This window comes from Mustelus asterias, chromosome 7 (assembly GCF_964213995.1).
Source record: "Mustelus asterias chromosome 7, sMusAst1.hap1.1, whole genome shotgun sequence".
NCBI classification, from domain to species: Eukaryota; Metazoa; Chordata; class Chondrichthyes; order Carcharhiniformes; family Triakidae; genus Mustelus; species Mustelus asterias.
Genome location: NC_135807.1, coordinates 49,651,215 through 49,665,104, shown reverse-complemented (window position 1 = coordinate 49,665,104; position 13,890 = coordinate 49,651,215). Strand labels below are relative to the sequence as shown.

Below are 13,890 nucleotides of genomic sequence, written 5' to 3'. Positions count from 1 at the left end.
TCAAAACAAAACTTGCACTTTGAATTTGTCCATTCAGTCTGAATCATTATTATTGCAGTAACTTTAGGCCTTGGCTCTACAGAGTCAGTAAGAAGTTTAACAACACCACGTTAAAGTCCAACAGGTTTATTTGGTTGCAAAAGCCACAAGATTTTGAAGCCTTAAGCTCCTTCTTCAGGTGAGTGGGAATTCTGTTCACAAACAGGGCATATAAAGACACAAACTCAATTTACAGAATAATGGTTGGAATGCGAATACTTACAGCTAATCAAGTCTTAAAGGTACAAACAATGTGAGTGGAGAGAGCATTAAGACAGGTTAAAGAGATGTGTATTGTCTCCAGACAGGACAGCCAGTGAGATTCTGCAAGTCCAGGCAAGCTGTGGGGATTACAGATAGTGTGACATGAACCCAATATCCCGGTTGAGGTCATCCTCATGTGTGCGGAACTTGGCTATCAGTTTCTGCTCAGCGACTCTGCGCCGTCATGTGTCGTGAAGGCCGCCTTGGAGAACGCTTACCCGAATATCAGAGGCCGAATACCCGTGACCGCTGAAGTGCTCCCCAACAGGAAGAGAACAGTCTTGCCTGATGATTGTCAAGCAGTGTTCATTCATCCGTTGTCGCAGCGTCTGCATGGTTTCCCCGATGTACCATGCCTCGGGACATCCTACGCTGCAGGAAAGGATGTCGATAATAGGGTAAGCGTTCTCCAAGGCGACCTTCACGACACACGATGGTGCAGAGTCGCTGAGCAGAAACTGATAGCCAAGTTCCGCACACAAGAGGACGGCCTCAACCGGGATATTGGGTTCATGTCACACTATCTGTAATCCCCACAGTTTGCCTGGACTTGCAGAATTTCACTGGCTGTCCTGTCTGGAGACAATACACATCTCTTTAACCTGTCTTGATGCTCTCTTCACTCGCATTGTTTGTACCTTTAAGACTTGATTAGCTGTAAGTATTCGCATTCCAACCATTATTCTGTAAATTGAGTTTGTGTGTTTATATGCCCTGTTTGTGAACAGGATTCCCACTCACCTGAAGAAGGAGCTTAAGGCTCCGAAAGCTTGTGGCTTTTGCTACCAAATAAACCTGTTGGACTTTAACCTGGTGTTGTTAAATTTCTTACTGTGTTTACCCCAGTCCAACGCCGGCATCTGCACATCATGTCTACAGAGAGCTAGCATATCTTGATGGACCAAATGGCCTCCTCCTGTGCCATAATAACTCCCTCACTCTATATCCTTGTTTTCTTTACAGCAAAGTTATTGGTGGGATGGGTCTGTGGTGAGAGAAGACAGGTTGACATTTTGAGCATTTTATACCTTTTATCAGGATGCATTTCTGTCAAGAGCAGAGGCCATCTGCAGCCAAGGTATTGGCATGTTCTTTCCAAACTGGCAACCAACACGTGTTCTCCTTTCTGTTTCAGAACTCCTATGTCTAGAGTTTTGTTTTGACTTTTCCTTTCCCCCACATTTTCTTGCCCTTTTCTCTTTATAAGCTTTCTTTCAAACCCCTTCACTCTTTAAACCAACGCAAAAGTAAAATGCTGCAGAAACTGGAAATCTGAAACAACACAGCAGGTCAGGTAGCATCCGGGTCGGAGAAGTGATGTTATGATGACCTTTCACCAGAACTGAAAAAAAACAGTTAACAGATGAGGCAAGGAAAGGGAGAGGGGGCAGAGGACAAAGGGGAAGATTTGCAATTGGGTGGAAAGGAGGAGAGATTAAATGGCAAAAAAGAATGATGGTGCAAAACAAAAAGGAATATGATGCGGGGGGCGGGAGGGGGGGGGAATGTGATGCAAGCGCGGAAAGAACTGTTTCCTGTGAGCTCTGGCACTACTTAGCTCGAAATCCTTTCATTTATTGTGCTCATACAGCTCGTACTCAGCTAACTCAGGACTGAAAACTCCATATTATGTACCTGGAAGATTTTTGGTCAAACTTTGCTGACAAAATGCTGAGAAACATTAAGAAAACTAACAACAAGAGAGAGCAGTCGGGGGCAAATGGGGTGGAATCGACCCTTCAACATGGCGACTTGGCGATTGAACCAGCTGTTGGCCCGGCACTTTCAATTGATGACTGCTAATATTATCAAGGTCATTGATGAGAAACTCGGTCTTTTAGTGCAAAATATCAATACTCGTGCTACAGAACTGCAGAATACTGATAAAAGGCTTGATGAAGCTCGGGAGAGAATTTTTGTACTATGGAAAATGCAACTTCCTCAGTAGAGGCCCGCTTACAATCCATGGAAAAACAACTGCTCAATGTGTCAGACCATCTAGACGATCTGGAAAACCAAAGCCAGGAGAAAAATGTTCAGTTTTCAGTTTGCCAGAAGGAGCTGAGGTTCAGCTCCCAGTCAATTCTTTGGAGAGCTGGCTAACACACTTTCTCAACATAGAAACGAAAGCCGGGCACATTAAATTAGAAAGTTTACTTGCTTTGAGACCTAGAGACAACCAATGATCCCTGCCCTTAACTATGTGTTTTCATAACTTCAAAGATCTCCAAAGATCTCCCGGTATGCCTAGCAGCAGCTAGACATACCGGGACCTTGCTTTATCATGGAGCAAAGGTCTCTTTCTTTCAAGATTTTTTAGCAACAGTACAACAAAGGTGTGACAGTTTCGATGAAGTTAGAAGATGACTGAAGGCCTTTGGAGCACAATATGCCTTATTGAGGGTGGCATTCAACAACTCTACGAAGACTTTTGATATCCCGGCTAAAGGCATGGCTTTCGTGAACTCCATGGAAGGCAACAATTCAGATCCCTCAGTTGAATGTCATGAGTGACAGATTGCAGTTGACTGTAAAGGATGGACTTTGTTCCTTTTCATTATTAATGCCTTTTTTCTGGGCAGGTACTTATCATTCTGAGAGATGGTCTAGTAAGTGAGCACTACAGTGAGTATTGTACTTAAGAATGTCAGGGACTTGTACATGTCTTTAATGAATAATATTCTTCAGCGTATTCTTTCTAGTTAAGGAATACACTTTGCAAGTTGTATGGTACTAGGCTTGTTTGAGAAATATCCTTCTTCCTTTTTGATATATATACTTAGAATAGCTGTGTACATCTTATGGCCTCCTTCATTCTTATCATGATCAATATGAGTGGCGCTACTGTTGGGAGTTAGGCATGTGATCACAGTCTCAATGGGTGAGGTGAGATTACAGAGAGCACACCTCATTCTCTTACTCTTTACATTAATTTTGCTTTTTTTTTGAAGAGAAAGACTCCTTGGTATAAGAATGGAAGATACGTTGGCATCGTCCAACAAGGCCTTACATTCAGTGAGGAAAAACTCCCTGAGAGTTAATGGTTTAGGATTGTCTGCTTTACGGTTTGGAATAGTTCTTGTGTGCTCTTTTTGATTTTGGTTTAAAGACTTGTTAGTTGATAACTGGTGTTTCTGTAAGCATCCCGGACATTCTCTCTTCCATCTTCTTCCGTCGGGAAAAAGATAAAAAGTCTGAGGTCACGCACCAACCGACACAAGAACAGCTTCTTCCCTGCTGTCATCAGACTTTTGAATGGACCTACCCTGCATTAAGTTGATCTTTCTCTACACCCTAGCTATGACTGTAATACTACATTCTGCATTCTTGTTTCCTTCTCTATGAATTTTATGCTTTGCCTGTATAGAAACAATACTTTTCACTGTATACTAATACATGTGACAATAATAAATCAAATCAAACAAGTCTAATTTCCTAGAAAAAACTATATGTCACTGGTACTTTATGTGTCGCTGGGGATGTGGGAGAAGTGTTTTGGTACATGCTCGAACACAACCGGAAAATCATTGTCAGGTAAAAGGTCAACTTCTTTGTGTCGATATTCCACATTCTCTTTTACTGAATAAATAATGGCAATAGCTACACTGAAACTCTGTTTGTGGAATGTGTGGGGGGTACACCTTCATATCAAAAGAAAATATTCCATCTTTTCTTAAAAAGGAGAAATTTGACGTAGCTTTGTTGCAGGAAACTCATCTAGATGACAAGGAACATTTGAAACTGAAGTGAGATTGGGTCAGACAAGTGATTTCTGCCTCATTTTTGACAAGTAGATGAAGAGTTGTGATTTTGATTAATAAAAACATACCATTTAGACCTGAAATGTGTGAAAGATAGAGGTAATGTATGCGATCGTTAAAGGAATGCTGCATGGGGAAACTATTTTGATAATGAATATATATGACCCTCCAAATTATTCTCCTGATTTTGTTACTAAAGTCTTGATGGATTTTGCTAAATCAGCATCAATAAATTAATCCATATGAAGGACATTAACTGTCACCTAAACCCTTTGATGGACAAGATTCTCATAATTTGGAATCCATCCACTCAACAGGCGAAGGCATTAGTATCTGTATGTGAGGAATTGGCATACTTGGACATTTGGAGAACATTACACCCTAAGGACAAAGAGTTCACCTTGTTCCCTGCTCCCCTCCAATGTAATACTAAAAGTGATATTTTTACATGACAAAAACAATATTACATTCAGTGAATTCCTGCTCTATAGGTAGTATTATGATGTCTGATCATGGTCCTGTCTTCCTGGACTTTTTAACTCAAGGGGATATATTTACAATCTAGATTATGGAGATTTAACACATCTCTGCTTAAAACTGAAGTGGAACTGAGTCAGACAAGTTCCCCCATTGTCCTCTTTACTGAAGACTACACCGTCTCCCTTCTCATCCACTCGCACTTATAAGTTTCCTTTTGTGCCACACTAACACACCCCTTCCTTTCCCATTCCAGAGTCTGTGTGCATTCCCTCCCATTCATACATGTAATATCCCATTCATCCCCTTGTTTGTAAGAGTTTCAGTTTCCCCTGTTGGGTTTCAGCTTCCCACCGCACGATATCCTCTCTGCCTGCCATCGATTCCCCCTCCTCTTTCTCCAAAGCCTTTGCAAAGCCTTACTATCCCTTTGACCCCCCCTCCCCCCCCGTGTTGCCTTCTCCTACCTCTTGCAAAGCCTTGTTACCCCTTTGTCCTCCGTGTACTTGTTATCCTCCCTCTCCCCTTGGTCGAACCACTGGTCTCAAAATGTTCAGCCTGTCTGAGGTCCACTGCACGATTGTGACCTTCTGGAAAGGTGTGACACCCACCTGGAGCAGACCAACCCTACTACATCCCACCCTGGTCACAATGCTGGTCTTCGTCTGACTGTTGAGCCTTGCCTTAATACCGCTGCACAGTGGTGTCCTTGTGACTACAGAGGCAGCCACCGGGAGCAGACCAACCCTACACCCCAGTAGTGCGGCACTCCACTGGCATCGCAGTGAGACTGGCGGACACAATGGCAGGTAGGCTAAATATGTTGCACTCCCCTCGTGAGTGAAGTGAGGTCCAAAGTATGTATGCCACTCTTTTCAAATGATCTGATTTGATTTGATTTATTGGAAGGGAAAAAGCTGTTCTTGAGTTGGTTGATACATGACATCAGACTTTTGTATCTTTGTCCCGATGGAAGAAGATGGAAGAGAGAATGTCTGGGTTGCTTGGGGTCCTTAATTATGCTGGCTGCTTTGCCGAGGCAGCGGGAAGTGTAGACAGAGTCAGTGGATGGGAGGCTGGTTTGCGTGATGGATTGGGCTACATTCATGACCTTTTGTAGTTTCTTGCGGTCTTGGGCAGAGCAGGAGCCATACTGAGCTGTGATACAACCTGAAAGAATGCTTTCTCTGGCGCATCGGTAAAAGTTTCAGATTCAGACCAACATGACTTCCCATTGGTGTGACGCAAGATTGGAAGGCATGATTCTGGCAAGAAGCTAATTTAGTGAGCATTCATGGCATTCACGCCAGTAGTCAGCAGGATACCCGGCCCCCTGTTAGGAGAATCGCAAGCTAGTATTAAGCCAGTGGGTTTCTGATTTTTTTGGCTCTCATTATATTCTCCACTACCGTCCACCGCGAAAGCCGCTGTGAGCAGGATGGGAAAATTCTGCCCTTTTGAGTTTTCAGTTCTGATTTAATACCTAAAATACTTAAAATGTTAACCTATCTTTCTTACAGATGCTAATTGAGCGGTTGTGTATTTCTAGCTATTTCAGTTTTTGATTCGTATTACCTCCGCCCCACATTTGCATTCTCCTTATTTGCCGTTATTCATTTTTATCAATCAATTCCTAAAGGAGTTAAACACTTTCTAATTGTCCACATTATTCTGATTTATGTTATGAAGCTGTTTGTCCAGCCAACTGTGAATACAAAACTATTCCCGAAACTAGCAAGGATGTTTTAAAACTTGCTGTGTGTTGTTATCCTTTCTGGCTAATCGATGAATAATTAGCAGTCACCTAATAAGGTGCCTGCCATTCACTAGGTGATGTGAGAACTCATTAGCAGCAGTGAAAAACACAGTCAACATGGGGGCTGTTTGGTAGCTATTAAATTCCTTTACAGCCCTAATTGTAACAAATGCAGCTGCAATGACTGAAACAGCTGTGAATAGTGAATAAATCAGAGGGAATATGTCCTTGCCTGTAAAAGGAAAGTATGGATCACTGAACATGCTGCCTTTGTTAAAGAAGGAAGTGCTCGCAGCAGATTTTTGGGACAGTGCTTGCACAAGAATCAAAGCCCAATATTTGGAGGAGGGGGGATGGGGTTGCTGTGACACAAGGGTTGGAATTTTGCCCTGCCACTAAAGACAGAAGTGTGGATTCGGGGGTCCATTCTGCTTCAACAGGCAGCAGGACCCAGGGCAGCATTTTGCCAACAGCTGCCAAATAGTTGGCTGCCGCCTGGGCCGCTGTCATATGAAATATCAGAGGGTGGAAGCTCAGCAGCATAATCACTCATTCTGGCCATAGATGGGACTTACGACTGGAGGATGAAAGCGCATCGATGGCCAGTGCACTCAAAGAAAGGTAAGTGGAACCAGGCACGCAGGTAGCTGTGCATCATGATCAGGCCACTGAGGGCAGATGATGCCGTTGCTGCAAGAGTGGCCATGAGGTGGGAGTGGGCTTCAGCTGCCATTGGATGCCGTCTCCGCTGCTTCATCAGCCCTTGTATCTGTCATCAAAGGTCACTTGTGATCTGTTTCCTTTTTTCTTGTTACAATCTCCGTAGAGCAATAACGTACCCCTCACTATCCCAATCATCCACCTGAGCTCAAATTCCCTCCCACCTTCATTCTGCATGGTAAATAATAAGGGTCAGCATTTTCTCAGTACAGACCTGGTTGGTTCGATCTCTTGCTGCCTTCTTTCCATTTGGTTACAGACCATAACAGACAAAACTACCATTGCTGTCTATGATATGCCTGGGTTTAAAGGGAAGCCTGCCACCAGATCTCAAAATGGCTTCCTCCACACTCTTCCGCATGGCAACAGGAAACACATTAGCAAGCTAATTAGTTATCTTTGAGCACAACATCTTTCATCTTTGCCTGTGTTTATTTGTGTTGCAGCACCAGGAGGAGTATTTCCTGTACATACTGTATCTGTGTGCGAGGCTGGGATTTTTCAGCCCCCCTGAAACACTCCTTCCCCGTGGAGGACGTGGCGAGCCATTGGCCTCAGGCGGGATCTCCAGTCCCACCAAAGTCTACTGATGTTTGTATGGCTCGCTCGCCACGCTGCTGAGGAACCTGTTGGCGGGACCAGAAGATTCTGCTAGCAGGAAAGGCCGCAAAATCCCACCCAGAGTGTCAGCTGCTGCATTAAAGCAAACAAGTTGGCTTGAGACAGATGAACAATAATGTTCAAATTAGCCATTTTTAGGACTGTGCAGTCCTAAACCAATTTCCTGTCTCCACTTTACCTATTAATTATCAATTTTCCCCTCTGTAAAACATGCTTCTCATGATTCAATGAATGATGAAGATATATAATCAGGAAATCTCAGCAAATGAGATTTCCAACTTCCAATGAGCTCAGAGACTGCGGAGAATTGATTGTAATGTTCTTTGTTAAAAATCAATAAAAAGAGTAATTTCAATGTTATAATTAATAAATTTATTGTCTCAGATAGGATTTGAAATGATGCCTTTTGGATTAAGAGTCCAATTAACATCCAACTGAGCTAACCTGGACTATTAGGGGCTCCCTGCGCAAAGCCTTAACATGCCGAGGGAAAATAATATTTCAATAAACTCATCAAATTTATTTTCATGGTTTTATATATTATGAATTTTGGTAAGTTAATTAGTGTTCTGTACTGTGGGTTTGACCCCTCCGAAGATGCAACCATTTCTCTACCTTGATAGCATTGCCGGGCTTTAATAAGACACCCAGTACCAATCACAGCACTAACAACGCTCATTCAGTGGTGATGTAAGTAGACAGCTTTACAAAACTGGATTTCATTTAATAATTCAGACAAAGCAAAATCCCAGCTGCACAACTGTTCCTGCTGCACTTCCTGTCAGTGACGAGAGTTACAGTGGTCATCTTCAGAAAGGTTACCGGACAACAGTTTACAACGTCATAGCTATAACACCTTCCTGGAACTTGGGTGTTTGGAAACATATGGCCTATTCATGATATACTCAGTACCTGCTGGCATTGTCTCCAAGCGTAAATATCTTACACCTACCTCCATAAAATAATCTTGAGTCTATCTCAAATCTCTAACAGTTAAATCAGCACAGGTCACATGGCCCCTTTTATATATCCTACAATTGAAGCTACAATCCCATAGTATAATAATCTTATAATACAAAACCACGTACAATTCTAACCATTAAAAAATTATAAACCTCAATTGTAACATCCTTCTGTAGCTTTTCCAAACATATGGTGAGTACCATATATTCAAAACATCATTTTAAAACCACACTGACCTCAGTAAGGCTAAGATCAAGCATCTGATCAAGCCCAAGATGGGGTGCAATTCCTCATTTTGTCAGCTTGGATTTTGTTTGTCTCCCTTCTGCGGATCTTGAATTGGATTCAATTTGATCTTGCATTTGGTTTTTGGAGCAAGCAAGGAATGGATTTGGGTTTGTCCGGTCCATTCTGAGCATTGGCTTTGTAACTTTAAGAATGGAGTTTTAAAAAATATTTAAATTATTAAAGTTCTGTTTAATTGGATTAATTTATTGTCTGCACACTGTTTATTTTTTAAAGTTTGATTTTTCATTTGTGGGTATTACTATGTAGACAAGTAGAAAGCAAGGAATAATGTGAATGAAAAGCTAAGAATTCTAAATAATGGGCGCAATTCTCCAAACAAATGACTTGAATGTCATCGCCGACAAGAAACATGGTGCAATTCCTGCCGGGTCAGCCGGTGCGATCCCAATCGCAATCCTCCCCCACTAAGTAATTTCTTTAGATTAGAGGAATGATTTGTGCCATGAATGAAGATGGTGGGGCTAAAAGACACCAGCAGACTGGTATGCCATTTCTAAAGGATGTCCTGATCTCAAAATGAGATTAAATACCCACCTCCCTTAATCCTTGGCAATTGTGCCCCTCCCCACCCCTTCAATGTCCTACATCAGTTCCTCACCCTCTCATGCGATCAAGGCTCCGCTATGGGGTCGTCAAAGGTGCGTCCCTTGGCAGTGCCAAACAGGTTGGCATTGCCAGCTTTGCACTGCCAGGCACAGTCTTGCCAATGTCCCCAACTACCCGGGGGAGCCGCAATGGCCTCCGAACCCCCTTGCATGGTCATTACGTCTGGTCTCCGTTTGTGGAGACCAGTAGTGATTCCTGCTGACTTTACGTCACACCAGCGGATGGAAACATATGTATTTCCTGAACGATTCAGTTTGAAGCCAATTTTGTATGTTTAAATTCATGGTAATCAGGTTCATGCCCTTGCTAGGTGTGAACAAGATTAAGTCTGCTGGGAGAGCCTGGGAAGATCGCAAACTGCTTTGTGCCTGGCACGAATCCCGTTTTGGGGCTTTCGTTGAATTTTCCCAACATAGCGGGATTTGCGCCGGGCATAACGGGGCTGCAGAATTGCCTCCATTGTTGTTTTGCTTGGGAATTACTGAATATATGGAGGTTTTTTTGGGTTACAGTAGATTTGAAATACGTCATTATTAGTAATGTGAAATGACTAAAGAAAAATAAATCTCTTCCATAGGAAAGAAATAGAATCCAGAGTTTCTTTGAGTGGGCCAGAATTTCATGCTGCTTTGTCCAGAGAAGTGGCAAAAGAAGGAGAGAGACATGCTCAACAATTGAAAGGACATCAAGAAAAAATTGACCTATTAAATCAGCAGTACGTTACTTTAGAGGATGAATTTCGCATGGCACTTACCATTGAAGCAAATCGATTTAAAGAGGTAATTAAATATTATTTTCAAGAAAAGCCATCCACAGCCTAAAAGAATCAGTTAAATTAAGATTCGTTTATGTTGACGTCAACCATTGAAACACTTAAAGGTGATCAATACATATTAAATTGTTTTAACAAAAACAGAAAATGCGGGTCTGTCAGCATCTGTGGAGAAAGAATAGCTAATGTTTTGAGTCTGGATGACCCTCCTGATTCGAAACGTTAGCTTTGTTCTCTCTCCACAGATGCTGTCAACCCTGCTGAGTTTTTCCAGCATTTTCTCTTTTTGTTTCAGATTCCAGCATCCGCAGTAATTTGCTTCTGTTAAGTTGTTTTAAGTCCACTTCAGCCAATTAAAGTCAAGTAAATTGTAAAGGTTTGATTAAATATTATATGTATATAGTGTATATATACAATGTAATGTACAATACTTCAGTGATAATTTAGAATGAATAAAGAATTGGTAACAGACCAAGCAGCAACACCCAGGCATTGTTTTAATATTCTTCAAAGCAACTGGAAGTGCAGGCAGACTTAGGGGTTCAAATAGATAAATCTTTAAAAGCCTGAGGATAAGTTGATCAATGAAATACATACAAGAATGCTAAATTTTACTAACATAGAAATATAGCGATAAAGAAAAGAATCATGTTTAAACCATTTTAAATCATTAGTTAAGCTGCAGTTAGAAAATAGCTCCCAGTTTTGGATACCGTACTGCAGTAACAAGATCAAAGCCAGGGAAAAGAAATAGAAGAAACTTCCCGAGATGATATCAGGAATAAATCACTTTAATTATGAGGTGAGACTAAGAGAAACGAAGGCATTTTTCTGTAGAAGGCTCAAGGGAGAACTGTTAAGTATTTCAATTTGAGGTTCCTCCGATAAAAGAAATTAAGAAAAACTGTTTCTGCTGGCTGTGGTGTTGCCAACTAGGGAGCACAAATTTAAGATCAGTGCTATAAGAGCCAAGGGAAAAGTAAGGAAATGCAGATATCAGAAATAAGAGATAGAATCAAATCTCATAACTCAAAAAGGAAGTGGATAAGGGAAGGGATGTGGAACTAAGGCAACTCCAGGACTAATTAAAGTTTGGGCTGAGAAAGAAACTGCTTCATGAATTGAAAATGTTTCCACACCCATGCTTGCAACTGAGTTATTGAGTCTGACATTGCAAGCAAGAAGAGTTAAAAACAAACTGAAAACTGTAACCTTGATGAGCAAAGAGTTATAGTAGCTATGACAGCAAATGTTTTGTGACAAAATCACAGTAATAACAATGTTGTCATCAATACAATCAAATAAGAAAAACAGCTCCTTTTGGGATTTAAACAAAATAACCTCCGAGCCTGTGGCCAAGGTGCATAAACAGGCCTTCTGTCCTGACTTTGAGGTGTTTATTATTAATATTACAGGATTAATATGGACAAGGAAGACCCTATGACTATTTCAGTTAACGCATCCAGTAAGTACCCACAGCCTCCCTCCATTGGAGCAGCTATTTGCTTCTTAACTTATTCTAAAGTTTTCCCTCAACACTTCTACTGAAAATCCATATCATATATGATAGCTACCCGATATTAATCAGAATTTTTCCTTTACTAGTTTGAACCCCATGTCCTACTGAGGTATTCTTTCAATTTGGTTTGAAAATTTTTTTGAGATGCATCATTTCTACAACATTTGTCATCTTTCTTTGTGCATCAGGATTAAGGTCTGGAAAATGGAATACTTTGTTTTTGAATTAGGACCAAATATTCCGAAATAAGATGCCTAATTCCCTCTGCTGCTGTGAAGTTTGGATTTGTTGTAGTTTATGGCTCAGTTGGTAGCACTCCTGCTGCTGAGTCAGAAAATTGTAGGTTCATTTCTAAAGGCTATAGTGAAGTACTAATGGAGTGCTGCACCATTAAAGTTGCTGTCTTTTGGATGAGATGTTAAACCAAACCTCTTCAGATGAACACAAACAATCCCATGGCACTATTTTCAAGAGAAACAGGAGAGTTAGCTTCGCAGTCCTGGCCAACATTTGTTTCTCAGTCAATTTCACAAAAAAACAGTTTATCTGGTCAATATCACATGGTTGTTTGTGGGAGTGTGCTGTTTGCAAACCAATTGCTGTTTTTCCTGCATCACTACAGTGACTACACCTCAAAAGGACTTCATTGCCTGTGGAGTGCTTTGGAGAATCTGTGATCGTGAAAAGCACCATATAAAAAGCAAATCTTTCTTATTTTTAGAGATTGAATCAAGTACCTTTGTTTAATATGTAATCTGTAATGATATATTTCTTTCAAAAAAAAAACACAGGTAAAGAATGGCTTTGATCATGTGACGGCAGAACTAGCAAACTACAAACAGGCCCTTGTTCAGTCACAGCAGAAAGAGAAACAATCAGGAACTTTGGTTCAGGAGCTGACCACCATGGTGAAAGAGCAGAAAGCTAAGATAGCAGAATTGGCAAAATCCAAGCAGGAAACAGTGTCGGATCTTAAGGTAAACCGGACTACATAATAGGTCCCATAGGAGGTCGATAGGAAATTAATATATTGATGTTTAGCAGTTATCATTCTTATAGTATATCATGTATCCTCCACTATTGTTTAACTGATGATCATGGTATTTATCTTTGGATAAAGCAAACAGAATTATAGGGAGTGTTTTAAGGCCCTGCCAACCAGTATACCGGTTCTACACTTGCATATTCTAGTCTCCATGGAGGAGGTGGTGCTGGCTATTACTGCGATGGTCATTGTTGGCTGGTGGTGGGGCTGAAATCATTGAAAGTGACCGTATCTTCGTACATAATCCTCCTTCTAACATCCCACTTTTCCCTCATCTCCACGATCACTTCTAGTTACAAGTTACAAAAAGTATAAAAATTGTACCTCTTACCTTGCCCCTTCCCCTTATCACGGGTTGTCCTTTTGCCTTTATCCTTGAAGATTGGCAACCTGGTGAGGCAGTAGGAAACACCAAGAATGAAAGCACTACGTTTGACACCGACTTGGTTGCAGGAGTTACCAGAAAGTAGACGTTTTTAGACATCAGTTCACTTTTTGGTTTCTCCTCAGATTTTTTATTTCCTTAAGCCTTCAACTCTCTCAAGGTATCCGCAAGGCAGTGAGGCATTCACCCATTGCAACGAGTTTGGTTCATGCAAATCAGGGTGTGTCCACATGTGGGCATGCCTGCACACAATGTCTGGGGGCCAAACCTCCTCCACATTCCCCTCAAGCTTTAGCCTGGGGATGCAAGGAGCCCAGTGTCCGTGTGTCACCACAAGAAGGCACAGTTGAGATCTTGCTAATGAAAGGGCTGAGTACTGGCAGTGGGGGAAGAAAGCTTTGTCTATTGATGCTTAATTTAAATAATGGGTTTTACAATTGCTTTTGAATTGCACTTTTATGACTATTAGCATCTATATATATTTCAATTTGGTGCTGATTTATTCATGTGTGAATGTTGCAAATACAAACATTCCTTCCATCAAACAAGAACTTAAGTTTCCATCACACTAATGGTCTATTTCTGGAGGATGTAAAGCTATTATAGTCCCATTCTTCAGACACTGTAGCCTGGGACATAATGCAATGCTAACA

The 13,890-nt window shown here is 41.4% G+C and overlaps 1 protein-coding gene across 1 annotated transcript in view; it reads left to right on the top strand.

Moving 5' to 3' along the window:
* The window catches only part of lrrcc1 (leucine rich repeat and coiled-coil centrosomal protein 1), a 160,825-nt gene that overhangs the window by 110,339 nt on the left and 36,596 nt on the right, over positions 1 to 13,890 (top strand). Inside the window, exons 13-14 of the mRNA XM_078217047.1 lie at positions 10,094 to 10,295; positions 12,599 to 12,784. Coding sequence (XP_078073173.1) covers positions 10,094 to 10,295; positions 12,599 to 12,784 — 388 coding nt within the window. The remainder of the gene's footprint in view (positions 1 to 10,093; positions 10,296 to 12,598; positions 12,785 to 13,890) is intronic.